This window comes from Hylobates moloch, unplaced genomic scaffold (genome assembly GCF_009828535.3).
Source record: "Hylobates moloch isolate HMO894 unplaced genomic scaffold, HMol_V3 SCAFFOLD_21, whole genome shotgun sequence".
Taxonomy (NCBI): Eukaryota; Metazoa; Chordata; class Mammalia; order Primates; family Hylobatidae; genus Hylobates; species Hylobates moloch.
In genome coordinates this window covers 13,772,363-13,799,623 of record NW_026652296.1, presented here as the reverse complement: position 1 = coordinate 13,799,623, position 27,261 = coordinate 13,772,363, and the positions used below count along the sequence as shown (strand labels likewise).

At 46.5% G+C, this 27,261-nt stretch overlaps 1 protein-coding gene across 1 annotated transcript in view; it reads left to right on the top strand.

Moving 5' to 3' along the window:
• The window catches only part of EYA2 (EYA transcriptional coactivator and phosphatase 2), a 293,839-nt gene that overhangs the window by 96,917 nt on the left and 169,661 nt on the right, over positions 1–27,261 (top strand). Inside the window, exons 3-5 of the mRNA XM_032142563.2 lie at positions 9,349–9,394; positions 13,420–13,562; positions 24,653–24,769. Coding sequence (XP_031998454.1) covers positions 9,349–9,394; positions 13,420–13,562; positions 24,653–24,769 — 306 coding nt within the window. The remainder of the gene's footprint in view (positions 1–9,348; positions 9,395–13,419; positions 13,563–24,652; positions 24,770–27,261) is intronic.

The following is a 27,261-nucleotide window of genomic DNA, read 5'->3' as shown; positions in this document are numbered from 1 at the left end:
TGGTGAAACCTCGTCTCTATTAAAAATGCAAAAATTAGATAGGCATGGTGGCACATGCCTGTAATCCCAGCTGCTTGGGAAGCTGAGACAGGAGAATTGCTTGAACCCGAGAGGCGGAAGTTGCAGTGAGCCAAGATCGCACCATTGCACTCCAGCCTGGGCAACAGAGCGAGACTCCATCTCAAAAAAAAAAAACAAACCACTGAAAGCTTTAGCAACCCTGGGCCCCTACATTCCCCACTGGCAGCTGCCACTGGTAGGAGCTGAGAGGCTGCTGTCCTGTAGATGAATCCCTGCCTCTCCCTTTTGTCCTTAATTTTTATGAGCACATACTTTCTGCCAGGCACTGTTCAAAGCAACATAAATCTAGATTCATTCTCCTCCTCCCTCTCTATCACCATCAGAACAAACACTCGGCATTTGTCATGTTCCCGGCATTACTGTATTAACTCATTTAATCTCCACAACTCTAAAAAGTGGTACTGTTACTATCCCCATTTTACAGATGAGGAAACCAAAATGCAGAGAGGTTAAGCAGCTTGATTGAGATGGCACAGGTGATAGCCCAGATTTGAACCTAGATAGTCTGACTTCAGAGTTTATTCTCCTGATCAGTACTCTGTACTCTTTCTCATTTAATTATTATACAACTACTAGGCTATGAGCCTATTTTACAGACATGGAAGTTGGGGCATGGAGGAGTTATGTAACCAGGTTAAAGTCACACGAGAATCAAACCCAGGCACTCTGGTTCCAGAGTTCCCACTTGTAAACCACTTCTAACTCACTTTCTGCCAAGCTGTAAGAGTCTCTAGACCCTGGATCTTCAATTCTCCCACAGTGGTGAAATCCACAGACACACTCCTTTTTGTGACTTGGAGCTGTCAGCGCCCTTTCTACTGCCCTGGAACAATTTGGCTGCTATAGTGAAGGCTTTGAGGGTGGAAGCGATGGGGCAGAGAGAGGTTGCTCCCAAATTCAGAACAGGTAGCGCCAGTGAGGTCAGGTTACACACACACACTTTCTCATGGGGCATGTGGTGAACTCCAGAGACTCTGCAGGGGAAATTCCACCCTGGAGCGTGACCCCCAAGTGCCGGATTATGCCTCTCCCCCTGCCTGGCCTTCTGTTCTCCCTCTTCCTGGGCCATTCCTTCTATTAGAGTCTTTACTAGGTGGTTTCAAAGGTCCTACTCAAAGGAGGACCCCCGAGAGTCATGAGTCACAGGACCTGCACTCAGGGGGATTCTAGAGGGAGCGTAGAGCCAAGAAGCCCCCCAGTGGCTTCCATTGCATTCCCACCTCTGCTTCTTACCAGCCATGGGACCCTGGCTAGTGGCCTAACCTCCTTGAGACCCATTTGCCCCATCGGTTTAATGGGAGTAATTATTCCACCGACTTCACAGACTCAGTGTGAGGATGAAATGAGTTGAAACAGGGAGTGAACTTAGTGTGCTTAAAAAGTATAGAATAAGATCTGAATTCCTTATCCTTGGCCACCAGCCCCTTCTTATCTATCCCTGGAAGCCTCCCAAACTCATCTCCCTATCGCCTTTGCTCCTTGGGCCCAGCCCCTGGCCCCTCTTCCTTTGCTTTAACTGAGAAGCATGATTCTGCCCTCTGAGCCTTTGCACCTGCTGTTTCCTCTGTCTGGACCAGTCTTCACCCAGGCTCTGCAGGACCAGCCCTCCCTCAGTTCTCATCAGAGAGGTCTTTCCTAATGAAAGGAACTGCCCCTTCCTTCATTCATTTGTTCATTCATTTATTGAACAAATGTTTAATCAGCCATGTGCCTGGCATGGTTTTAAGTACTAGGGAGACAGCATGGAAAACCCTATCCTCGTGGAGCCCACGCTAGGGTGCTGACAAAGCAAAAAGCTGACAGTGACGATAAAGAACTAAAGTATATAGCACGTTGCATAGTTATGCGTGCTGTGAAGGAAAAAAGCAGAGGAGGAGCATGAGGAATGCAAGGGTGGAGGGTTGCAGTTTTTGCTAGGGTGGCTAGAAAAGAGGTCCCTGAGAAGATAACACTTAAGACGTGTAGGAGGTGAGGGAGGGTGCCACATGGCTACGCAGAACAAGAGCCTTATGCACAGAGAAGACAGCAAGTGCAAAGGCCCTGAGGCAGCAGTGTGCTCAAAAAACTTTACATATATTAATACAAACGTATATACATATTTAAACTTCTGTTCCTGTTTAGCATGCAACTTAGTGCCTGGCTCATGGTAGATCCTTAAAAATTATTTCTGGGTGAGTGAAGGGGTGGGTGGATGAAGACAGAGTGGTGCTGAGGAACCCAGATAACTTTAGGGAGATATTGGTTCTGAATCCTTAGTAAAGTTTCCTTCACTTCCCCCTGCCTCATTTTCTACATTTGCATCGTACTGATGATAATAATTTCCTTACCAGGTTGTTGTGGAGAATAAAGAGATCACACTCATGCAGTCCTTGGCACAGTAACCCTGGTTTGTTTGTAGGAACCACTTGAGAAATATTACCTATTATTCCTTATGATTCAAGGGAGAAATGGATTTGAATTGATTGTATCCTGTCTCTGGGAAGGGGTGGTGGGGAGTTCCCCTGAATAGAGGAAAATTTTTCTTTTAAAATGCAAATGCATTTTTCAGAAACTGATGCTCTAATCTCATTAAGTGTTTCCAAGGAGAGGTGAAACCACCACCCTACGCTACAAGCTGGGCTGTCAGCTGCTCTCACTTCCTGCACCTCCTCTGCCCTGGGCATGACAAGACCTCATTTTCAGTTTCAGTCTTACCGGTTCCAACCTGGGGCTGATGGGTTTTGATTCATTTCATCCAAGCCAGGCTGAACTGCCCAGAGCTTTGCCCAGGTGCTGGCCTGGGGAACCACATATCAGCTTCATCCTTCTCACCTTTAAGGCTTTTGTAGCCGTTCACACCCAGAACAACCTCTACCTGTGCAGAACAGAAATCCCGCTTTTTGGGGGGAAAGGGTGCTATTAATCCCATCGTGGCCTCCACAGGTAAAGAGCTTCCACTGATGGCAGTAGCTCACAAATGTCATAGTCTCGAGCCACTTTCTGTCATATATTCAGACCACCTGTACTGCCACTTGGTACTAACTTGTTCTTTTTTCTTTTTTGAGACCAAGTTTCACTCTTGCCACCCCGGCTGGAGTGCAGTGGTGCGATCTCAGCTCACTGCAACCTCTGCCTCCCAGGTTCAAGTGATTCTCCTGCCTCAGCCTCCCGAGTAGCTGGGATTACAAGTGCCCACCACCACACCCAGCTAATTTTTATATTTTTAGTAGAGGCAGGGTTTCGCCATGTTGACCAGGCTGGTCTTGAACTCCTGACCTCAGGTGATCCACTCGCCTCAGCCTCCCAAAGTGCTGGCATTACAGGCATGAGCCACCATGCCTGGCCTGTTGTTTCTTTAAAACAACTCCTTTGAAATAAATTCATTTTAAAAGGATGACTTAAACCAATTCCAGAAATGAAACGTTATGACTTTGATGGTCTTGTTGTGATTCTAATGTGCCTAAAATTAATTTGCAATGATTTCAGTCAAAGAGGGAGTATTTATAGACTCCCTAAAATCATCGCACTCTGGGACTTGCAGCTTCATTCCTTTCTGTCCTCAGCGGCACCTCCCACAAGAGACAAAGGGCTTGCTCATGGTCACAGAGCCTCTCAGTGACAGTCAGAATTGGGGCACACACTTCTGGATGCCTAGTGTGGTGTCTTTCCCGCTGTCCCTGTCCCTAGTGTGGGAGTGATTTAAATCACCCACACAAGGAAGATGAACTGATACAGTTTACAGACGTATACCTTTATAGCAGAGACTCGCCTCAAGACATCTTGCTGGCACTACAAATTGTCTCATCTCACTGGGGGATCCCTTAGAAGCCGGCCCCTGGGGTCCAATTAGGCAACATAACAGCGGTTGCTGCTTTCAGAATCATTAGCTTCTTAATCCTCCCAGTGAGAGGTGAAAAAAGTGTGAACATTCAAATTGGGCTCATGGATTTAAGTGGCTTAACCAAGGGCCCCCAGGAGAGCGGAAGCTAATAATAGCTCGTCTGTGCTGAGCACTTAACCATTTGCCAGGTACCTGCCCCATCTGCATATGTGCAAGATATTGCCCCAATTTGCAGATGAGAAAACTGAGACTCAGAGGGAAGAGGTGAAGGGCACAAGGTCTCACGGCTGTATTGCAGCGCAGCCAGGATTTAAATTTGGATCTGACCCCTTAAGCCTGTTTTCTTTGGAAAGAACATCAACAAATTATGAGAATGGGTTGTAGATTTGGCCCACAGTAGGTGCATGATAAACACTTGCTGACTGCATGAATGAATGAAACATGGTGTGTGTCCTCAGGTAGGTTGCTTCACACAGTCACTCACATTACACAATTGCACATAAGTGTGCACTCAGTACGCACAAACTGAAGCTTTAATTTCCTCTCTTAAAACTGGATCTTTTGCTTTGCACATTTATATTGTCTTTGTGGCCCCAATATGCACTTGAGTTTGTGTCTTCTGGAATGGAGATTTCTTTTTATGAACCCCAAATTGTGATAATGCTTAGTGGTGTGTAGTTTTGTATTAGCCAGTGGTCTAAACTCTTACTCCTCAACGTGTGGTTTGTGAACCTGCAGCGTCAGCATCACCTGGAGGCTTCCTTGACCAACAATCAGAGCCTGTGTTTTAACAAGATCCCCAGGTGAATCCTGGTTCCAGGTGCACTGGTCTCAAATGTCCATTGCTTCCTTCACACCTCGTTATAATTGCAGTTAAGTACTCATTTGTGTGATTGTTTGTTATCCATCTCACTCACTAGACAGGAGGCTTCAGGTCCATAAAGACAGGGACCCTGACTGCCTTGGCTCACTGTATTTGTCTGTTCTCACACTGCCGTAAAGAAATACCTGAAACTGGGTAATTTATAAAGAAAAGAGATTTAATTGGCTTACAGTTCTGCAGGCTGTACAGGAAGCCTGGCTTGGGAGGCCTCAGGAAACTTACAATCATGGTGGAAGGCGAAGGAGAAGCAGGCACATTTTCCATGGCTGAAGCAGAAGGAAGAGAGGGGGGTGGCAGGTGCCACACACTTTTAAACCGGATTTTGTGAGAACTCACTAACGTGAGAACATGATAGAACTTACTCACTATCATGAGAACATGATAGAACTTACTATCGTGAGAACATGAAGCCAGGGGAAAATACACCCCCATTCTTCAGTCACCTCCCACCAGGCCCATCCTCCAACACTGAGGATTACACTCACTGTTGTAACCCAGTTTTGAACTCATGCCTGGCAATGAATGAATGAATGAATGAATGAGCTCAGCTGATCCCTCTCTCCTCACCCATAGGAAGCTTGGGAAGAAGAGGAGGCTTAGAGTTTACAGTTCAGAAGGAAATAGAGGAGGCACTCTGCCCTCCCTACCTGGCAGCCAGCTGGCCCATTATGCATCAGCCACAGCCCCTTCATCCCGTGGGTTCATTCTCATGCCCTGGGGGAGGATGAAGAAGGGGCAAAGCTCAGAGTAAACAGATTTGGTTCTGTTGGGTGCCAGGTCATTAGAGCTGCTTTCACTACCAGCAAAGTGGACCTAAGTTGCCATCAATGACTCCTCCATTGACCTTGACCTCATAGCCTACATGGTCCAATATGAATCCATCACGGCAAGTTCAATGGCACCAACAAGGTTGAGAACAGAAAGCTATGATGAGTGGGAAGTCCACCTCCATCTGCCAGACACCAGATCCCAAAGGGGGCATTGCTGCCACTGAACAAGGTACCTTCATCACCCTAGAGATGCTTGGGGCTGATCTGAAGGGTGGCATCAAAGGGGCATCATCTCTGTCCCTTGTGCTGATGGCCTTTGTTTGAGATGGGGATGACCTACTCCCTCTAGATTTCCAGCATGCCATCTGCTTGTCCCCCCAGAAGGATCTATGCCAACCATGGCATCATAAAGGTGCTCATGACCACTGCCTGTGCCCTCTCTGCCCCTCTGGCAAGCTGTGGTGCGATGGCCATGGGACTGTTCAGAGTGTATTCAGTGGCACTGCCAAGGCTGTGGCAAGGTCATTCCTGAGCTGAATGGGAAGCTTGCTGACACAGCCTCCTGCGTCCCTGCCCTCAGTGTGTCTGTCCAGGATCTGACCTGCCATCTAGAAAAAGCTGTTGAGCACAGTGACATCAAGAAAATGGTGATGCAGGCACCTGGGGGTCATTGAAAGAAATTCTGGGCTACACTGAAGACCACGTTGTCACTTGCAACTGTAACAGTGATACCCACTTCTCCACCTGTCATACTGGGGCTGGCGTTGCCCACAGCCACCAGTTGGTCAAGCCTACTTCCTGGTACTGTGATGATGTTTGGCTACAACAACTGCAGGGTGGACTTCCTGGTCCACATGACCTCTGAGGACTAAGGGCTCTGGACCACCAGCAAGTGCATAAGAAGAAGAACGGCATTCTCTGCTGCTGGGCAGTCCCTGCCCACCTCTGTGCCAAAGCAGAGAATCTCCACCCTTGATACTGTCCCATCCAAGGCTACCAAAGGAGGGAGGGAATTTAGAGAGCACTGCCTTACCATGTATGTTAATGATAAGGATTATCAATGAAGTCCACACCACCCTAACCATGGAGAAAGGAAGCAGAAAGGGAGGCAGAAGATCATTCTACATAGAGTTTAATACACTCACTCTCCAGTTTCTCAATTCCCCCAAGGTGTCCTGGGATGAAAAGGTTAAATGTGATTGATACCAGCGGAAAACAGGAAAAAAGCCTGTGTTTTTTCAAAAATCACACAATTGCCAAAGGAAAATCTTTTTGCACTTAACAAATGCCTATTTCTCGCTTGCACAGTCTTCCTGAGGTTGCTGGGTTGGGAAAGGGAGAGTATTACAAGTCTGCTTAGTGGGGGAGGGGAAACTGTCTGCCTGGGGAAGGCAGGTTGCTCAACAATTCAGAAGAACTGGGTGGAAGCTTGAAAAGGAGCTGGGTGAGGCAAACATGCAAATCATGCCATGGAGATTGGCAGAAAAGACGCTTGCCTCCAATTTATGGAATGCCAAGTTAATTCGAGCCCATAGGAATGTCGTTCCCATAGATTTAGATTTTTATGAATAGATACATATTTATGAAAGAAAACATTCAAAATGTTTAATTCAGTAACTTATGCAGTACTAAATGCACTCAAGTATGGGCTTTTACCAGGAATGAGACTGTGGCTGCTTCAGAATGAGACAGTTCATTCTTGAGCCCTGTGGGAGGATGAAGAAGGAGTGATGGGGTACAGGACACCCCGCCTAGGAACAAACCCAGGGTAGGGAAATCAGCATTGAGTGAGTGCCTGCTGTGTGCCAGGGGCTTTCCTTGACATTCGGCTACTGTTGTTCTAACCTTTTCTTTGAATGTGATACATAATGTGAAATATATTTCTGCATTGTCGAATGCACATGCATGCACACACAACACATTCTCACATCTGTACCTGCAACAAAAGTGTTACACAATTCCTTCTTACTATGGACAATACATGCTGCCATCATATATCATAAAATAGGCCATTCTCCTTTTCTTAATTCCAGTTATGACTCTCTAAATGAACTTCAAGACCACCACCCCCGCCCCGACCCCAGTGGTTTGGGACTTGAACAGAATTTGGCTCAGCCAGGGGGAGGGGATTAAGAGTGTTGACCTTGGACTCACACAGCTTTTGGGTTCAAGTCCCAGTTCCCTTGCCCACGGCTGTGTGACTTGAACAAGGCACTTGACCTTCGGAGCCCCGGTTTCTTCATCTATATAATGGAGTTAATGGTGTTGCGTGCTCGGAGCGCTGTTTTGAGGACTCAACGAGAGCCTGTCTATACGCAGTTAACAAGGGCCTGGCACATAGTCAACCTCTAAGTGAATGCCAGTTGCTCTTACGACAATGACTGTCATCGTCAGCTGTAGTGTCATGGTTGAGAAGACAGACTCTGGCGCCAGACCTCCTGGGTTCAGATCACAGATCTATGCCGTACTTCCTGTGTGGCCCTGGGTGAGTTACTTAAGCTCTCTGTGCCTACAGCTGTTCATCTGACAATGAGAATAGAACCTTTCTCATAGGGTGGTTATGAGGATTAAAATAATTAATCCAGGTAAAGAATTTAGAAGAGAGCTTGGCATGTAACAAGCACTGGGTAAATGATGGCTATCAGCATCATCTCATTTAACCCTTTCCTATCCTTGCAAGATAAGTATTTTCATCCCCATTGCACAGTGGGGAGCCCTGAGGCCCAGAGATCTAGGAACTTGCCTGAAGTCTCATAACTAGGAAGTGGCAGAGTTGCAAGTGCACGCTGGTCTCCTGAGCCTCCAGCGCAGAGGCCGAGACAGGCTCAGAGCTCCACGGCCTTAGGGCGTGATGATGACACAGCCACTGCCCTACAGAACAGGGAGTGGGCATTGGCAGGTTGATGCTGTTCCTATCAGTGACACATTATCTAGAATTTGTCCAGGACTCTGCAGTGAGGACATCGAGTTGCATTGTTCAAGATGACAGAGCACAAAAATACTTCCCGGTGAACTGTCCCTATGTAAAATTATCCTCTGGCAAACGTCTCTCCCAGCTTAACTCTGTCACCTTTTCGTCACCCCCTGCATATTGCCTCCCATCAATGATTGGACATTGCGTGCCGAGTGATTGGGTGTTAGGTACTTGCATCAGGAGCCCAGGCCTCATCCATCTCTCTGCTCCACCACCCTAGGTGGAGCTTAGGAGATGATCCAAGGGGTTTCCTTCCCCTAAGTGTTGGGGCCAGCTGCACCTGCACTCCATGGACTGGAAGTGAGGAGGCAGGGGAGGAACATCAAAGCCATGTCATTAGAAGAAGGGAAATGGATGTTGGATGAGCAAAGCCGACCCGTGTCTGCCATTCTGGGGTTCTTGGGGGTTACTTTTGGGGCAGGGAAGGGAGCAGTTTTCCATCCAGGAGTGGAAATGGCACCAGCTTGATTCACTTCCTAGTTGTGCTGCTGCCTGGTCATGTGACCTGGCTCAAGCCCATTCTTTCTGTCTCTTTGGCCTCAGTTTCTCCATCTGTACAATGGATGGAGACATGGACTCTACTCTGATGTTTCAAGATGCTATGGATTCTTTATATGTCATTTTTCCTTAACTGCACAGAGACGAAGTGCACCCAGAAAGGGCTGAGATGTGGCGCCTCAGATAAGCATCTGTGGTGGAGAAAGCCACGGGCAGTGCCCCTCCAAGTCTGTTCCTGCTTAAGTGGTGTCTGAAGTCACCACCTCTGCAGAACATCACCCTAATCGCTAAAACTCTTCCAATTTTTCTTTTTCTCCTGCAGGCATCACCAAATCAGCCCCCCTGAGAGTGTCCCAGCTCTTCTCCAGGTGAGTGCCATTCACTTGTCTCCTGCTCACATGCCCTCGTTTTCTTCTCTCTTGGAAGGTAGAGGTTGAGAGAGAGGGCCCTGGAGCCAGATTCCCTGGATAGGAATCCCAGCCAGAGCACTTCCTAGCTGAGTGAGCTTGAGCAGGTCGCTCCACCTCCCTGGGCCTGAGCCTTCCCATCTGGGAGAGGGGGACAGTCATGCTGCCTGCCCCCACGAAACCAGCAAAAGCAGGTAAAACACACTTAGAATGGGGCCTGGAGCAGAGTGTCCTCAGAGTCTTAGCTATTATTTTCTTCTTTCTTCTCTTTATTCTTTTTTTTTTTATTATTCTTTTCTTTCTCCCCTTCCTCTCCTTTCCCATGCATAGGGAATTTCTTAATTTTTCCCTCCCTTTTCCCCACTGTCTTTCTCTCTCCTTTCCTCATTCCTTTCCTTTCCCTTCTTTTCAATCTCCCTTCTATTTTTTTTTTTCTCTGAGACAGAGTCTTGCTCTGTCACCCAGGCTGGAGTGCAGTGGCGCAGTCTCAGCCCACTGCAACCTCTGCCTCCCAGGTTCAAGTAATTCTGCCTCAGCCTTCCAAGTAGCTAGGATTACAGACTCCCTTCTTTCTATCCTTATTTTTCTCTCCCTTTTTCTCTTTCCCTTCCTCTCTTCCCTCCCCTTTTGTCCCCCATCCTTTTCTGTCCACCTCTCTCTCCCTTTTCCCCTCCCTCCTTTCATCATTTCTTTATTTTATTTTAAGTTCCAGTATACACATGCAGAACGTGCAGGTTTGTTACATAGGTAAACATGTGCCATGGTGGTTTGCTGCACCTGTCAACCCATCACCTAGGTATTAAACTCGACATGCATTAGCTATTCTTCCTGATGTTCTCCCTCTCCCCTACCCTTCTCTAACAGGCCACAGTGTGTGTTGTACCCCTCCCTGTGTCCATGTGTTCTCATTGTTCCGCTCTCACTTGTAAGTGAGAACATGCAGTGTTTGGTTTTCTGTTCCTGCATTAGTTTGCTGAGGATAAGGGTTTCCAGCTTCATCTGTATCCCTGCAAAGGACATGATCTTGTTCCTTTTTATGGCTGCATAGTATTCTATGGTGTATCTGTACCACATTTTCTTTACCCACTCTATCATTGATGGGCATTTGGGATGATTCCAAGTCTTGGCTATTGTAAATAGTGCTGCAATGAACATACGCATGCGTGCATCCTTTCTTCCTCCTCTACCATTCACACATCACTCCTCAGTACCTAACCCCACACTGAGCCCTAGAAACTCAGAGATGGATGAGATGCGGTCTGTGCCCCCGGAGAGCTAGTCCGGTGAGGGAGATAAACCAGTAAATCAGAGATCTCAACCTGGCGCCATAAATGCTCCACCACAGGCACACGCTGGGGCAGTCGGAGCTCAGTGCTGGGATAGCCTTGCCCAGAGCCCTCTGGGTGCTGCCCTTGGGAGAAGCCATCCTGAGCCCGCTGCTGCATGCCATGCCCTGGGTGCCCCTCAGGCTAGGTGGTGAGCTCCTCAGCATCTGGAAATCTTCCTTCCTCTCCAACACTGGAGCAGCTGTTGATAAGGAAGACATTTTCTTTGCCTTCCTTTCCTGCCAGAAGATGTTTTGGGGAGTATTAGTAGCAACCGAGGACTGTTAAATCTACCTAACTTTTTTAAGGCCTCAGAGTTAGAAAGCTCCACCATCCTTCCTCTGGGTTTTAACTTTAGCCCTTGTTTAATCTGAGCCACTTGAATGGGTTTTGATGGCAAGCAGGAGTTGATTGTCTTGGGTCTCCAGCTTCTATTTCTCTTCTAAGGAAGGGTGTGAATTGGGAGCATTTTCAAATAAGGCTCTCTGCTCCGCAGGTTGCGTGCTTCTCAGGTGCCCCACAGAGCTGAAATATTGATGGATGAGACACCTTCCAGGACTGGGGCTGACATCTCCAGCTCAAATGAGTTTCTTATGCATTTTGCAACAGGTTCCCCCAAATAACCCTTTATCGTGGCAGTAGTCAAAAAGAAAGAAGGGCATAGGGACATGTGTTTCTAATTCCATAAACTTTTGCATTCACCTGCTATGAGGCCTCAGGTGGAGGAGGAACTCTGGAAGCAAACAGGCTTTAGCAAAAGTGATGTAACATAACCAAAATGGAATCAGATACAGATTGGGGAATCTCATCGACATTTACCTGTATGCTTAACCCAGTTGTGACAGTTAGAAACATGATATTTGTGGTGTCTGGGGGAGGGTGGCATAGTGGAGGGGTTGAGGGTGTGGCCTCTGGAGCCAGGGTTCAAATTCTCTATCTGCCGTATGCTTGTGGCATGTTACTAAGTCTCTCTCTGCCTCTGTTTTCTTACCTGTAAAATGGGGATAGAAACAAAAATTACCTCCAAGGGTTGTCACGGTTGTGGTGGAGTTTAAATGAGCCAATTCACATGAAGTAAATAGGGCAGTGTCTGGCACATAGGCATGAGAATTGACTACCTTTACCGCTAAGGGAAGTGGCCCTTGTAGGCATTGTTGAAGACAGGATATGATTTGGTCTCAAGAGGTGGCTGCTGCTCAGATCCAGCTGATAGCACCACACAGGCGTGCAGACCCAGGTACGCTGAAGCACCTGCTTTTCAGGAGAAGGGAGACAGAGCAAGTGTTTGTGTGCGTGCCTGCGTGTGTGTGCATGTGTGTGTGTACGTGTGCACATAACCTCCTGGTTTTCAAATATTAACAATTTCAAATTAGGAAAAAAAATAACTTCACTGGCCAAAGAAATTATATCCATGGATCTGTGGATTGGATGTGGCCCCTGGGCCACCATTTTGCTCCCTTTGTGTTAGAACAACTGACCTTGACTTTATTTATTGCTATCTTCAGGGCTGGATGAATCCTAGTCCTGTGAGAAAAAGCAGATTCATGGTTCCAAGCATGGGCTCTGTAGTCAGACTCCTTTGTTTAAGCTCTATATTTACCACTTTGTAGCTGTGTTTTCAGCTCTCTGAGTTTTGGTTTCCTCATCTCTAAACCAGGAGAGATAAGAGCCTCCACCCCAGAGATTTGATAAGAGCGTCCATGAGATATAATGTACATACCAGGTGCATGTGACACAATTCCCAACCATTAGTAAAAAACACAATGCTTGGCAGCACCCATAGTACAATCTTAAGTAAGGAGCCCTGGTTCTCCATGGAGTAGAGAAGCCATTTGTGGTCTTTGGTTGCAAGCAACAGAAATCAATTCTGGCTGATATAAGTCTAAAAGAATTTTTGGGGGAATATCTGGAGTAGCTCACAACATAAATGAAATAATCAGGCCTCGAGAGAGATTAAGAATAGGACAGATTCAGGATTCAAGCAATATGGAGGATTTAAATTCCCAGGGCAGAGTCTGATTGGATGATCTTGCATCATGTCCCCACCCCTTAGCTAAGAGCAAGACATCTTGATTAATAGCCCTGTTAAAGCTGCAGTCAATTGAGAAGGTATCTAAATAAGGACAGTTGGGGTACGATAGGCTATGCTACAGTAATCAGTAAACCTCGACATCTCAGTGGCTTCACACAACAAAAGTTTGTTTCTTACTCACATAAAGTCCAATATGGATGGGGTGAAACCCTGCAAGGCAGCTCTCTCTCCTCCACAAGCTGACTCAGGGATCCAGGGTGTTTCCGTATTATGGCTCTGCCATCTCAACCTGTGCCCTCCACAGTTGCTATCAAAAGAGGAGAAAGGACAGGAGGGTTGCAGGAGATGTGTTCATTGGCCAGGCCTGCGAGTGGCTTACAGCATATCTGCTTAGATTCTGCGGGGCTGAACCCAGTCACACGGCTGAATCTGACTGCACAGGAGACAGAAAATAAAATCTTCCTGCTGCCCAGGCAGAGGAAAATAAAATGGGATTTGCTGAACATGTATGTTGTCTCTGCTCTGGAAAGAGTAGAACCCGAAAGAAAAATGGGGGTGTTGATATCAACATAAGGAAGAAGGGGTGCCAGACTGGGCTTGGAGATTTAATCTTCCCTCTTTCCACACAGATCTTGCCCACGTGTCCTCCCCAGCCAGCCTTCCACAGCCATGGCAGCCTACGGCCAGACGCAGTACAGTGCGGGGATCCAGCAGGCTACCCCCTATACAGCTTACCCACCTCCAGCACAAGCCTATGGAATCCCTTCCTACAGTGAGTAGCAAACAAGTCCTTACTCTCCTCTTCAGGCCCCCAAATCATGGTCTTTGTTCTGCACTATTGTCTCAGCTAAATGTGGATTAATAAACACAACCAACCTGATTTTGGATTAGAGATAAAGTGAAAAGAGTAACACTTTAAATATGGTTCAAATTCTATAGACTATAATATCAAGATCCCTTTTGATGGCAAGAATTGGAAATCGAACCCAAGCTGGTTTAGGGAAAATCGGGACTGAATGATTTACATACCGAGAGATCTGTGGATACAACTGTCATCAGGTATGACTGGATCTAGGTGCTAAAGTGTCATCACGAGGAGTAAGTCTCTTTCCATCTTCAGATGCTCCCAGCAAGTTCTCCCTGCATGGCAGCAAAGATGGTGCCTGTCCACTCAAGGTTTGCCTCCTTTTAGCTCTGCATGCCCAGTGGAAAGAGAGCTCATCTTTCCCAGGAGTTCCAACAGAATCCCATATTGGCCCTCATTGGCCCAAGTTGGGCCATGTGGCAATGCTTATAGCAAGGCAAGGAGAACAGGGTGATGGAGATAAGGAAGCTGAAGCCTATGGATTATCTATGAAGGAGGGGTGGTTTTCTTAAAGGAAAACAGGGTGGTAGTATCGGAAGAAGGAGAAATGGATGTGATGGGGGACGGGGCAGAAACAACAGACCTCCCGCCCTTGACTGTTCACATCTTACAGCTAAGGACTGAAGACTTGCGAACCTTGCTCACCATCCATGCCCACCTGCCCTTGCCTCTGGCGTTGAGTCATGCTATTTCCTGCCCTCCTAGCGGATATCTTAACCAAAGCCCTTTTCGTAGCAAGTGACAAAAACCCAAGCTAATAAGCTGGAGGAAACAGGGGAGTTTATTGCCTACGTAGCTGGAAAAACCTAGGGCACTGGCTTCAGGCAGGCCTGGGTCCAGGTCCTCAAGGGATAATATCAGGACTTAGCCTCTGCTTCCCTTTCTGTGGGCCTCAGGCTCAAGCAGGCTCTCCCACTGTGGTGGCAAAGACAGCCCTGGCAGTTTCAGGCTGCAGTGCCCCCCACAAAAGAGAGCCCCTCCTGTCTAGGACTTCCTGCAGAGTCCCAGGAATTTCTCTACTAGACTTCCACTTCCGTCCAAGAAGATAGGTGCTGTGGGTGGCCATATTTGGCCACATGTCCACCTGCAGGACCAGGGGTCAGGTCAGCCTCACCCAAAACAACTGATCTGAAGGTCAGGAAAGGGTGGTTCACAAAGGAGAAGGAGGCAGGAAGAAACTACAGATAGCCACTCCACATGACTTTACAGCCCATCCAAATCTGGGCTCTCCAGTGGAAAGGACACAGGGTTGGTGGGCAGGGACCTGCCTGCCTGACTTCACTGCCCCTGACCTCTCCAGGCCTCAGTTTCCTCAATTGTAAAATTAATGTGCTCATCTCGTCTTCCCACCTAGAGGGATCCCGCTTGAGTTGAGTGCAGAGGCTGACTCTTATATTTCTTTTCTCCCTCCTCTTCCTCCATTCCTCTGCCCTGTTTGTTCATTCATTCATTCATTTATTCATTCATTCAACATTGAGTCATGTGTGGGGCAGACAGTGGTCAATAAAGCAGAACAGGCCCTGTCTTCGTGGAGATTACTGCCTAAAACCGATGATCAGGCAGCACTAGACCCACAGTTTTGGTGTTGGGTCGGTGGCTCCGGGTGGACAAGAGCCCTACAGACATTTCCTTTTAGCTTTAGTTTGCCACAGTCCTCACCCAGCCCACGTTACTCCCTTGAATTATCTGCCTTTTCCATGAAGACACTTGAGTTTGCAAACTCTGGCCTAGAGATAGAAAAAAAAAGTTTTTTTAATTTTCTTTTTTTGAGACAGCGTCTCACTCTGTTGCCCAGCCAGAGTGCAGTGGCACCATCGCACTGCAAGCTCAACATCACAGGCTCAAGTGATCCTCCCACCTCAGCCTCCCAAATAGCTCGGACTACAGGCATACGCTACTGCGCCCTGCTATTTTTTGTATTTTTTTTGTAGAGATGGGGTTTTGCCATGTTGGCCAAGTGGGTCTCAAACTCCTGGCCTCAAGTGATCCACCGCCTTGGCCTCCCAAGGTGCTGAGATTACAAGCGGGAGCCGCTGTACCTGGCCCCAGATTTTTAAATCTGTACGTGTAATTTCAAATTATGATGCACGGCATAAAGGAAGCAAAGACTTGTTTTAGGTTCTAGGGCTGGGAAAGGCCTGTTAAATAAGGAGCAAAATTCAGCTGAGAACTGAGAGATGGCCATGTGCAGGCACAGACAGGACAGCATCCAGGCAGAGGGACAGCCCCTGGGAATGGGGAGGAACTTGGCAATTCTGAGAAGACTAATGGCTGGAGCACAATGGGAGATGAGGTGAATAAGGTGGGTGGGGCCTCCGAGGCCCAGGAAAGATTTGGGGTTCTGTTCCAAGTAAGACTGGAAGCCACTAGAGGGTTTATAAGCAGTGGGTAATAGGATGCAACTTAGGTGGGTTTTTTTTTATTTTATTCTTATTTTTATTATTTTTAGAGACTGGGACTGGCTCTGTCTTCCAGGCTGGAGTGGCATGTGCAATCATAGCTCACTGCACCCTCCACCTCCCAGGCTCAAGCAATCCTCCCTCACCTTCATGAGTAGCTGGGACTACAGGCACGCACTACCTCCCCTGGCTAATTTTTTTTTTATTTTTTTGTAGACACGGGGGGGGGTCTCACTTTGTTGCCCAGGCTGGTCTTGAACTTCTGACCTCAAGCAATCCTCCTATCTCTGCTTCCCAAAGTGCTACAATGACAGGCATGAGCTACCGTGCCCAGCCTAGGTTTTAAAGATCACACTGGCTGCTGTGGTGAGGCTGGCTCAGATGGAATCAGGAGGAGAAGCAGGAAGGCCCATTGGGAGACAGATGAAGCCTGGAGCAGGAAATGTTGGAGGCCTGGGGCGAGGCCATGGCAGCGGATAGACACATGTAGACAGAATCAAGAGCAACTCTAGAGGCAGAATTGACAGGTCCTGTCGAGGCATCAGGCCAGGCTTAGTAATAGTCACCATCGTTGACTTCCTGTCACTCACATTGGTTTATTTCCACTAATTCCTTTAATCCCCACCTCAACCCTATGAGGAAGGTCATCTCATTATCCTCCCTTGAGCGATAAAGAAACAGAGACTCAGAGAGGTTAAATAACTTACCCAAGGTCACCCAGCTGGTTGGTGGCAGAGGTGGAATTAAGCCCAGGCAGCCTGGCTCTGGAACCCGAACCCTCACCCACGGGGCTCCGACGCCTGGCTGTGCATTCTGTAAATCCCGGGGGATTACCTCTGACAGACCTTGGCCAACAGGTGTGGGCATCTTTTCTAACTTTTTTCCCCTGCTGTGCTAGAAGGCTTAGAATACAGTCACACGTAAGTTACCCCGCTTGGCTGACAGCCAAGAAAAATGAAGCCATATTCTTTTTCACATAAAAGAGAAAACTAGCCCTGTTCCCAGACAAAACATGGCATCAGATGGAAATCAATTTGGTGCAAAGTTATTTTACTGTCTCAGTTACTTTTGGAGCGTCTGTTCCTGGATGATACAGTGTAGATGATAAGAGCACATGTCCTGGAATTCTGCTGCCCGGATTCACATCCCACCCTTGCCTGTTGCGGGCTGCAAGACCCTGAGGGAGCAGCCTCCCCTCCCTAAACCTCAGTTTTCACATTCATACAATGGGAATAATACTAAGTCTACCCCTCTCATGATTGCTGGGAGGATTAAATGAGATCATCTACACCAGGGGTTGGCTAACTTCTGTAAAGGTCCAGGTCATAAATATTTTCTACTTTGTGATCCATATGGTCTTTATCACAACTACTCAGCTCTACCATTGTGGCGTGAAAGTAGCCAGACCGAATGTAAACGAATGGGTGTGTCTGTGTTCCAATAAAACTTTATTTACACAAACAGGCAGTGGACCAGATTTGGTCCATGACCCTGATCTAGATAAAGGGCTTCCTCACCAGGGCCCACCCCAAGAGAAATGCTCAACAAATGTCACCTGTCCCAGTAGAAGCCAGGCTGCCACACATACACATGCACAGACACACACACACACACATATAAACACACATACACACAGAATGTCCATGTCACTGAACAATAACAGGTGGATGAAAAGCCGTTTCCCTTTACATCTGCCTGTGCCTGAGCAAGCCGTGTTTGCTCATCGTCTGGACAAACCTTGTTGAATCTTGTCAGGAACCTTTTTTCATTGCTCCTTGGCAAATAGTGCTATTTACTTTGTTTAAATAGCTGCAGGAAATAACACAATTGAGCAAACTAGAGACAAGGACAGTTAGAGTATTGAGTATTTTTTTCTCAATTTATTATGCAATATTAAAGACATACATAATAGAGTAATACTACGACACTTAGGAACTGACCATTCAATTTAAAAAATAAAGGGAGGTGGCCTTCCTTTCCTCTCAAAGATTCCTGTGCCCCCAAATTTCATGTTTATCATTCCCCCGCATTTTTTTATGTAGAAGAGATCAGCAAACTTTCTCTATAAAGAGCCACATAGTAAATATTTTTGTCTTAGCAGACCACACAGTCTCTATCTCAACCACTCAACTCTGCCATTGTGGCGTGAAAGCAGCCGTAGACAAAGCATAAACGAATGGGCTGTCTATGTCTCAAAAAACTTTATTTACAAAAATAACAGCGGATCACATTTGGCCTATGGGCTGGAGTTTGCTGACCCTTAATGTAGAGTATTTTAAGCATGTTTTAAAACTTTACCTACATTGCATCTTTTAGTACACATTCTTTTGCAACTTGCTTTTTCCACCCAACATTATGTCTGTAAAATGTACCCATATTCATACAAGTAGCTGTAGTTCATTCATTTTCAGTACTGTATAATATTCCATTACTTGATGGCACCCTAATTTACTTACCCATTCTTTAGACAGTCTTTTAGGGCTTTGATTGTTTCTCATTACATAGGATGCTGCAATCAGCATCTTTGTGCATTTCTCAGGGGTGGAAACCTACGAGAGGAATTTCTGGGTCATGGGGTATATGCATTCTTCACTATCCTGGATAATGGCAAAGAATTTTTGTTATCTCTGGCTTTGTAAAAAGCCACTCCAGAACTTAGTGGCTTAAAACAACACTGACGTATTATTTCTGCAGGCTGGCCAGGTGGGCCTGCTGCTGGTCTCCCACAGTCCCTCTCATGCTGCTGTGCTCAACCAGCAGGTGGGCTGGGGCTGCCTAGATGGCACGGTGGGGCCTCTCTCTCATGTGGCCCTTCCTCCTGGGTTTCTTCAGGCATGGTGGGCTCAGGTTCCAGGAGGCTGAAGATAGAAGCTTCAAAGCCTCTGGGTGCTGAGTCTCGAGAACTACTGGGCGTGGTGGCACACACATGGTCCCAGCTACTAGAGAGGCTGAAGTGGGAGGATCACTTGACCCTGGGAGGTCGAGGCTGCAGTGAGCCGTGAGCATGCCACTGCACTCCAGCCTGGGTGACAGCGTGAAATACTGTCTCAAAAAATAAATGTAGTTACATATTTATTTTAATATGCATTTATATCTATATATATGTGTGTACAAATATATACATATATATATATATAAATATAAAATATGGAACCTGTGATTTCTTGGTCATTATTGCTTAAGGCAAGCAAATAGTTTCAAAATTGAGTTGTTTTTTGTTGTTTTTTTGTTTTTTTTTGAAATATAGTCTCGCTCTGTCTCCCATGCTGGAGTGCAGTGGCATGATCTCGGCTCACTGCAACCTCTGCCTCCCACGTTCAAGTGATTCTCCTGCTTCGCCTCCAGAATAGCTGGGATTACATATGTGCACCACCACACCCAGTTAATTTTTGTATTTTTAGTAGAGACAGGGTTTCACCATGTTTCCCAGGCTGATCTTGAACTCCTGGCCTCAAATGATCGGCCTGCCTCGGCAACCCAAAGTGCTGGGGTTACAGACATGAGCCACCACGCCCGGCCTGATGTTTAAAAATAACATGAAGTGAATCATTATATGGATGGTGCTGGGATATGGGAAAACCAAGCAAGTGTGCACAACATTGAAGATGGGGAAGCGCTAATTTGGTCCAAAACCCTCATTGTAGTCACAAGGAAACAGAGGCTTGGAAAGCAGAGGGCACCTGCCTCAGTGATACCACAGAGCCAGGACAGGAAACGAGGGCTCTGGGCTGTGCCATGTGCCATGGGCTGATCCAGAATTCACATCACTGAGCACCTGCTCAGGGGGCTGTTGATATTTTAAATATGAACCATCTCCTGTCTCTCCTCTGCTCAGATCCCTCCAGGGCCCCTCTAGGGATCAAAACCAAAGGTTTTCCACTGCAGTGTCTTTGCCCTGTCCCCACCTGGATGATCTTTCTGACCTCATCACTCACCCTCTCCCCAACCCTTACCCCGCTCCAGCCTCACTGGCCTCCTTGCTGTTAGTTCATCCAACATACCAAGTACGCTCCTGCCTCAGGACCTTTGCACATGCCTTCCCTCTGCCTGGACAGGTATTCCTTCGGGTGTCCACAAGTCTTGCTCCTTTGCTTCCTTCAGGTCTTTGTTCAAATGTCTCTTCCTCCATGGGGCCTCTTCCTCCTCCTCCAAGGGACCTTTCCGGATCACTCTGTTTGAAATTTCAAATCCCAACTCCCCTTAACCAACTTTGCTACCTCCTTCCCTGCTTCATTCTTCTTTTTAGCACTGTAAGACTCTAAATGGAGTCCAAAAAATTTAATCATGTTTGGAGAATTGTGTTAGTGTGAGGTTCGTAAGATGGCAGGGAAAAGTGTGCGCCCCTGAGTGTGCCGGGGAGTCTGGGAGCCAATCGTGTTGTCTCTTGTGTTACCCAAAAAGTATTTTGTATGCTTCTCCTCTACTGTGTGTTTTTAGTTGTTTTTCTACTGTCATTCTCCTCCCACTAGCATATAAGCTCCAACCACTGCAGTATCTGCAGCATCAAGATCTGTATCTCCTGACCTGTTGCAGGTGCTGAGCTAATAGTTGTGAATGAGTGAATGAATGCTTATTGGCTCTCTGTTGTTGACACCCTCTCTGAAATCCACACGCTCACTTTGGTGCTTCCATGAGTGGAAGCCAGTGGAACTTGCAGATAGTTCACAAGCACCTTTTCGGAGGCCTCTTTCTCTTTGCTGTGAAGATACTTATCAGAGATGCCTGGGGAGCAGCAGGTCTGATGAGGTCAGTCTGTCCCAGGGCCAAACCGTGACCAGATTTCCTTTGAACATAATCTCTTAGAGCAGTGTTTCTCTATCTGGTTTAAAAGACCAGTTTTCAGGTTTTTGCTTTTTAATTGCCATTCCACTATGGACTAATATTTTAGTAAAATAAAATGAATTACTAAAAAAACAAATTAAAATTTTTATTTATTTATTTATTTGAGATGAAGTCTCACTCTGTAGCCCAGGCTGGAGTGCAGTGGCATGATCTCGGCTCACTGCAACCACCACCTTCTAGTTTCAAGCAATTCTCGTGCCTCAGCCTCCTGAGTAGCTGGGATTAGAGGTGTGCACTACCACACCCAGTTAATTTTTGTATTTTTCATAGAAATAGGGTTTCACCATGTTAGCCAGGCTGATCTCGAACTCCTGACCTCAAGTGATCCACCCACCTCGGCCTCCCAAAGTGCTGGGATTACAGGCGTAAGCCACCGTACCGGGCCAAATTAAAATGTTTTAAAAGCATACTAAATACAAATCTGGAGAAATGGCCTTAGATGTCAGAACAATGCCAAGTTGCTGCAAAAGTTTCGGGATGTTTACTTCTCAGTGTCTGACTTTCTCATTCTGAACTCGTGACTGATGCATAGACCACAGTCTGGACAACAGACTTACGGGACAAAGGCCCTCGTGTGCCTTTGCCATTTTCATATTCTCTTCTCTTTCTCATGGATTAGAATTTTATGATCCAACCCCTTCAGCAAACAAAAGAAGAGATGAAAAACTTTATTTTCTTTTCTTTCATAGTCGTTCATTCACCAGACAATTTTAGAACACCTACTATGTGCAAGACAGGGAGCCACATATGGGGAGACTGCAGGGTACAAGAGGGACCCAGCCCCGCCCTCCTGGAGCCTCCAGCCTAAACAGAGAGCAGAGGTTCAACAGTGATCTGGGATGAGTGCCAGGCAGGAGAACTGCATGCTACTCGGGGCTGAGTTAGGTCATAGAAGACCTTTGTAGGAAAACAACATTTGCCTGATAGAGAAGAGGGAGGTGTGGGTTCCAGGCAGAGGAAGCAACATATGCAAAGGCTTTGAGTCCAAAGACATGGTTGCAGTTTGTCTGTACCTATTTAAAATGGACAATGTAGGTACCCTTAGAGGCAGCAATTTTTGTCTTGTATCCAACCAAGCCAAACACTCCGACATTGCTTGAGGAAGTATGTACATTTCATCTTGGATTGTGATAGTAAAAACTGGAATCAACCTGGAGTTCATCATCAGGGAACTGGCTGAACAAGCAGTGATATTTCCGATTTTGGCTTTCCATCCAGTCACTAAAACAAACAGAGTGTCTGAGTGTATGGCTTGAGCAGAGTGAGCAAAGGAGCCCAGGAAAGGCAGTGAGGTCGAAGGGGTGGACAGAGTCCACGCAGGGCCTTGGGGGTCACTGCAGGGTTTAGATTTTACTTTAGGTGCACAGCGAGGCAGACTGTACCCAATGCAACGTTAACCATTCCTAGTTAACTGAGCAAAAAGAAGGTGCTGTATAAATATTGCTTGTTGCTACCATCATTGTTGTTACTAAAGTCTGGCACCATCGATGGCATAAAACCCCTTCACACCTATTATTGAGAAGCATCAAGATAAGGAACCTTGACTTCAGAGTTATCCGCCAATTGCAAGACCCCAGTCCAATGGATTGGCAATCTCAATTCCCACATCTTTAAATTGAAAGAAGTAATATATTGCCTGTTTTGTGGGATCGATGTGAGGATAAAAGAGATGCGTGCTTTAATTACTTCATTCAGAGCCTTTATATGTTCATTCTTTCCTCTTACTTTAATTTCCTAACAACCCATCGTTTCACAAGAAAGGAGGCCTCCAACCTGGGGTTGCAGGAGAGACTTTCCAGGTCACCAATCAATGATGCAAACCATCTAGGACTCCAGCCCAGATTTCCTGATGCAGAATCTCTCTGTTTTTACCTTATTAAGCATTCTCTTATTTTATGGGGTTGACGGGATAAGAAGGAGGAAATTTCAATAAGAAAACCATCAGCAGAACTAGAAATGTTCTTGAAAGAAATGAAATTTTAAACAGCAATGAGATACTGTTTTATACCCATAAGATAGAGATAAGCAATGTTTGATAACACAGTTGATGTGGTTGTGGAGAAGGAGGACTCACTCAGTGACTGGAGAGAATGTCACCTACAATCTAGGGAGCACCATTCAGCAACATCCAAGAAAATTTAAGATGCTCTTGCCCTGGACTCGGTGATTCCATTTACTGGGAATTTACCTAAAAGATAGACTTGCGCATGTGCACAAAATGTGGGTGTGTGTGTGTGTGTGTGTGGTGTGATGACTATAAGCTGCAGCAAATACATATGTATATGCATATAGGTACATCTATATGTTAAATATATTTTCTGCATGTATATATGTGTGTATATATACACATTTGTTGTGTGTGTGTGTGTTTATGTGTGTATTTGCTGCAGCTTAAATTACAGTCATAAAATCTCAAAAACGCCCAAAAGTTAATGAATAGGAAACTGGTTAAATGATGAGGAAACCACACATTAGAATGTCACACAGCCATCAATACAGAATAAGGAAGAACTTTATAAGCTCATGAGGAATGATCATTACCACATATTGTGAAGCAGTAAAGGAAAAAGAAGAAAATGAAGAACAGAATTTATAGAATATTCCTATTTATTTTTTAAAAGGTGGAATAGGTATATACATTACATATGTATGTTATATACATAAGTTTGTATATGCACAGAACCTGTCTGGAAGTGAATTGTGTTCCGTAAAGCTGGTAATCGTGGTTGCCTGTAGGCAGAAGGGCTGGGGTTTGAGGTCAGGGATGGAAAGAGACACTTTGCTTTATGCCTTTTGTACTATTGGAATTTTCTACTATGCATTCATTACATTTTCAATAAAAATTAAGTGAATGAGCTGATGATGGTTAGCTTCTCCTCAGCACAGTCCCTTTCTCAGCCAGTTGTTCATGGAATTAGTACCTATGCTTTAGGTAAGCATGCCGAGTTTTGCTGAAGCAGAAGGCAGATTTGTAACTGTGAACTTGGGATAAGCAGGTCCCCCCGTGAGACTGGAGAGTGTGTCTTACAGTTAAGTGACATCATCTTTGCAGAGGAAGGGTGGTTCATTTCACACCTTTGCCCAAAATCCTAATGGACATTTAAGCCATACACAGCACTACTCAGTGGAGTAGTGGGCTGCAGGCTTGCATACCTACCAAGATGGCAAGTGGCATGAAGCTGGCGGCATGTACAAAATATGAGACCTTCATACCTACCAAGCTGGCAGGTAGCATGAAGCTGGTGGCATGTACAAAATATGAGACCTTCGTGGCCTGCCTTTCCTTTCTCCACTTTTGATAGGGTCCTAGGATGTACCAAAACAAATCACAACTGCAATGAGAAAATAGCACCTTAAAACTAGCCTCAAAGTCCTGCAGATGGAACGGAATCTATGATGAACTGGGAAACACGTGAATTGGGAGCCCACAGGGGCAGCTTGCGGTCACATGGGTTGCAGACATGGTGTTACTAGACCATGTTGTCATTCAAAAAGAAGCCGTAAGTCCAGCTTTTTGTGTATGAAATGTCCTGACTTTTAACAAAATCAACTAATTCAGTTTTTCTTAAAAATATGCTGGCCAAGTCAAATGTCTATAGGCTCACTTTGGCTGACAAGCCACCAGTTTGCAGCTCCTCATTTGGAAGCTGATAAAATTGCATGCTGTCTTGACCCAGTAGCTCTTTTGTGGGTGACAAGGACGCATCCTAATCATGTGTCCTTGGTCCTTTTTTTTTTCCCCCTCTCCCTTCAAAGGCATCAAGACAGAAGACAGCTTGAACCATTCCCCTGGCCAGAGTGGATTCCTCAGCTATGGCTCCAGCTTCAGCACCCCACCCACTGGACAGAGCCCATACACCTACCAGATGCACGGTCAGTGTGGCGCTGTGGCCCCTTCCTGCCCACCTCTAAGAACCACCTAAGTTGGGTGTCCATTCATTCATTCATTCATTCAGCAGATTTTTTGAGCACCTACTATGTGCCAGGCTCTATCTCAAGGAGTGGAGAAAATAGATATGAGATCTGCCTTCATGGTCATTACCTGGCAGTGGGGAGAGACTAATGATAAAGTCGGCAAATAAGCCAGATGATTTGGGAAGGGGTTGAATGTAATAAGGCAAATAAACCTGGTCTTCGCATAAAGAGTGATGAGCACTTGGGAGGTCAGGAAAGGTGAGATTTGTGACTTTAGATCAAATCATCAGGGAAGGCTCTTTGAAGAGGTGATATAGGGCAGAAACCCAAAGGGTGAGGCAGAGCAGCCACATAGACATCTTAGGGAAGAGCATTCCAGGCAGAGGAAACAGCCTGTGCAAACGCTGCATGCAGGAAAATGTCTGGATGCATTTGAGGCACAGAGCTGAGACCAGTGAGACTGGAGCAAAGTCAGAAGGCATGTAGGAGGAAAGAATCATGGAGAAAGAGCAAGGCACAATCACACATGGCCTTGAGGGATACGGGAAGGAGTTTGCTTGTATTTTAAGTGTGATGGGACAGGCAAGTCTACTGCGGAGACTCAGAAATGTCGGGTGGTGGAAATATTGAACGGTTAGGTGAAGAAGCTGTTATTCCAGGCAGGAGGATCAAGGCTCTGCAGCCCTAGAGGGTGGCCTTAAGGAAGAAAGAACTCCATTGTGTAACCCTCCACCCACGTGCCATAAGGAACTGGCTTACTGGGTTCTCCCATGCTCATCTCCACTCTTTTACCATCCAAGAGCCCTTCTCTGTTCTGATGCCCCCTTGGGAGCATGCTGGAGTTGATGCATGGAGCAGGGGGCTGGTGGCTATAATTATGGGGATCCCCATTCTGCTGTTTCCCTTTATATAAGCTGCTAAAAATTACCATCAAGGGTCTGAAAGAGTAAAATGATAAGATGGTGGGCTGATGAGTGATTGTACTTTTTTTTGAGACGGAGTCTTGCTATGTTGCCCAGACTGGGCTCAAGTGATTCTGCCACCTCAGCCTCCTGAGTATCTAGGACCACAGCTGTGCGCTGCTGCACCCAGCTTTGATAGTACTTTTCTTTTAAAAGAAACTACTTGGAAGTACTATCACTTCATCTTTATTATTTTAATTTTTTATTAAGGAAGTAATAAAAATGATTGTCAAGGGCAGCATTTCAGGAAAAAAAACTGTGAAAGGAGAACAAATAATCTTAGATATGTGTGTAGGGAAAGCAGGTGATAAGCATTCATGCCCAGCCCTGAGAATAGCTTCCTGGTAAGGTCTATGTCCAAGTTTGTCAGTGATGCCATGAGCTAGCCTTGACCAAACATGCTACATGCCAGGTGATGCTCTGTGGGTCTCTCGTACAACCTTCATGACGCTCTCAAGCAATGGTACTGTATTATTCCAATTTCACAGAAGAGGAAACTGAGGCATAGAAGGAATGACTGATTTGTCCAACACCAGGGCAAAGATTTTAGATTTTATTGTAAGCGTAATGGCAAAGGGACTGTGTCAGATCTCTTGGGGGCCTGGTGGAATCCCAACCCCCAGCCTCACTGCAAAGCCCGTCGCTGTAACCCCGGCACTTTCCTGCCTCCTCTGCTTCTGCTGTCACGTCTGTGTCCCCAGTCGGGGCCTTTCTGAGGCCCACTGAAGGGAGTAAACTGCTGAGACCCATCTCTCCAAGTGGGGAGTGAATGATGGCACCAGCCTTGATAATAGGAGGTGTGTGAAGGTACTGAACTTGAACTTGCGTTTGAGTCCATCTCAAGCCAGTTTCTTTCCAGCTCTTTAAATAGAGACTGGACTTACTGCCTCAGGGCTTCTGAGGCCACAGAGGTTGAAATGGAAACCCGGTTCCCGTATCCCATTTTGACACCCCCTCGGCCACACAATAAGTGATCTAAGTTATGTAGGAGAGGCCCCCATTCATTCATTCATTCATTCCATGTGTTGAGCACCAGCTTGACACCTGGCACCCTTCTAGGCACTGAGGGCACAGCAGCCCACAAAGCCAATCTCCTCATGGAGAAAGATGGACAGTAATCAATTGACAGATAGATAACTATAGATTTTGATAAAGCCTGTGACAGACAAAAACATGGTGGCATGCTGGACCGTGAGCAGTGGTATGGACCAAGAGTGGTGATCGGCATTCAGCAGGTGGTCAGGGGCCTCCCGATGGAAAGGAGGCTGCCACAGGAGGGGCCGGAGCCGGGCCGGGCCTTAAAGGCAGCGGGAATGCAAGAGCGAAGGCCCCCACGGCAGGAAAAGGCTCACAGCGTTCAAGGACTCCAGAGGAGCCTCATCCCATCCTCCCCAGAGCAGAATATGCAGAATAATGTTCTTTCTTCTCTGGTCTTTACAGCAACCGCGTGAGGTGGGCACCATCAGCCCTGCTTTCATAGATGGTGAA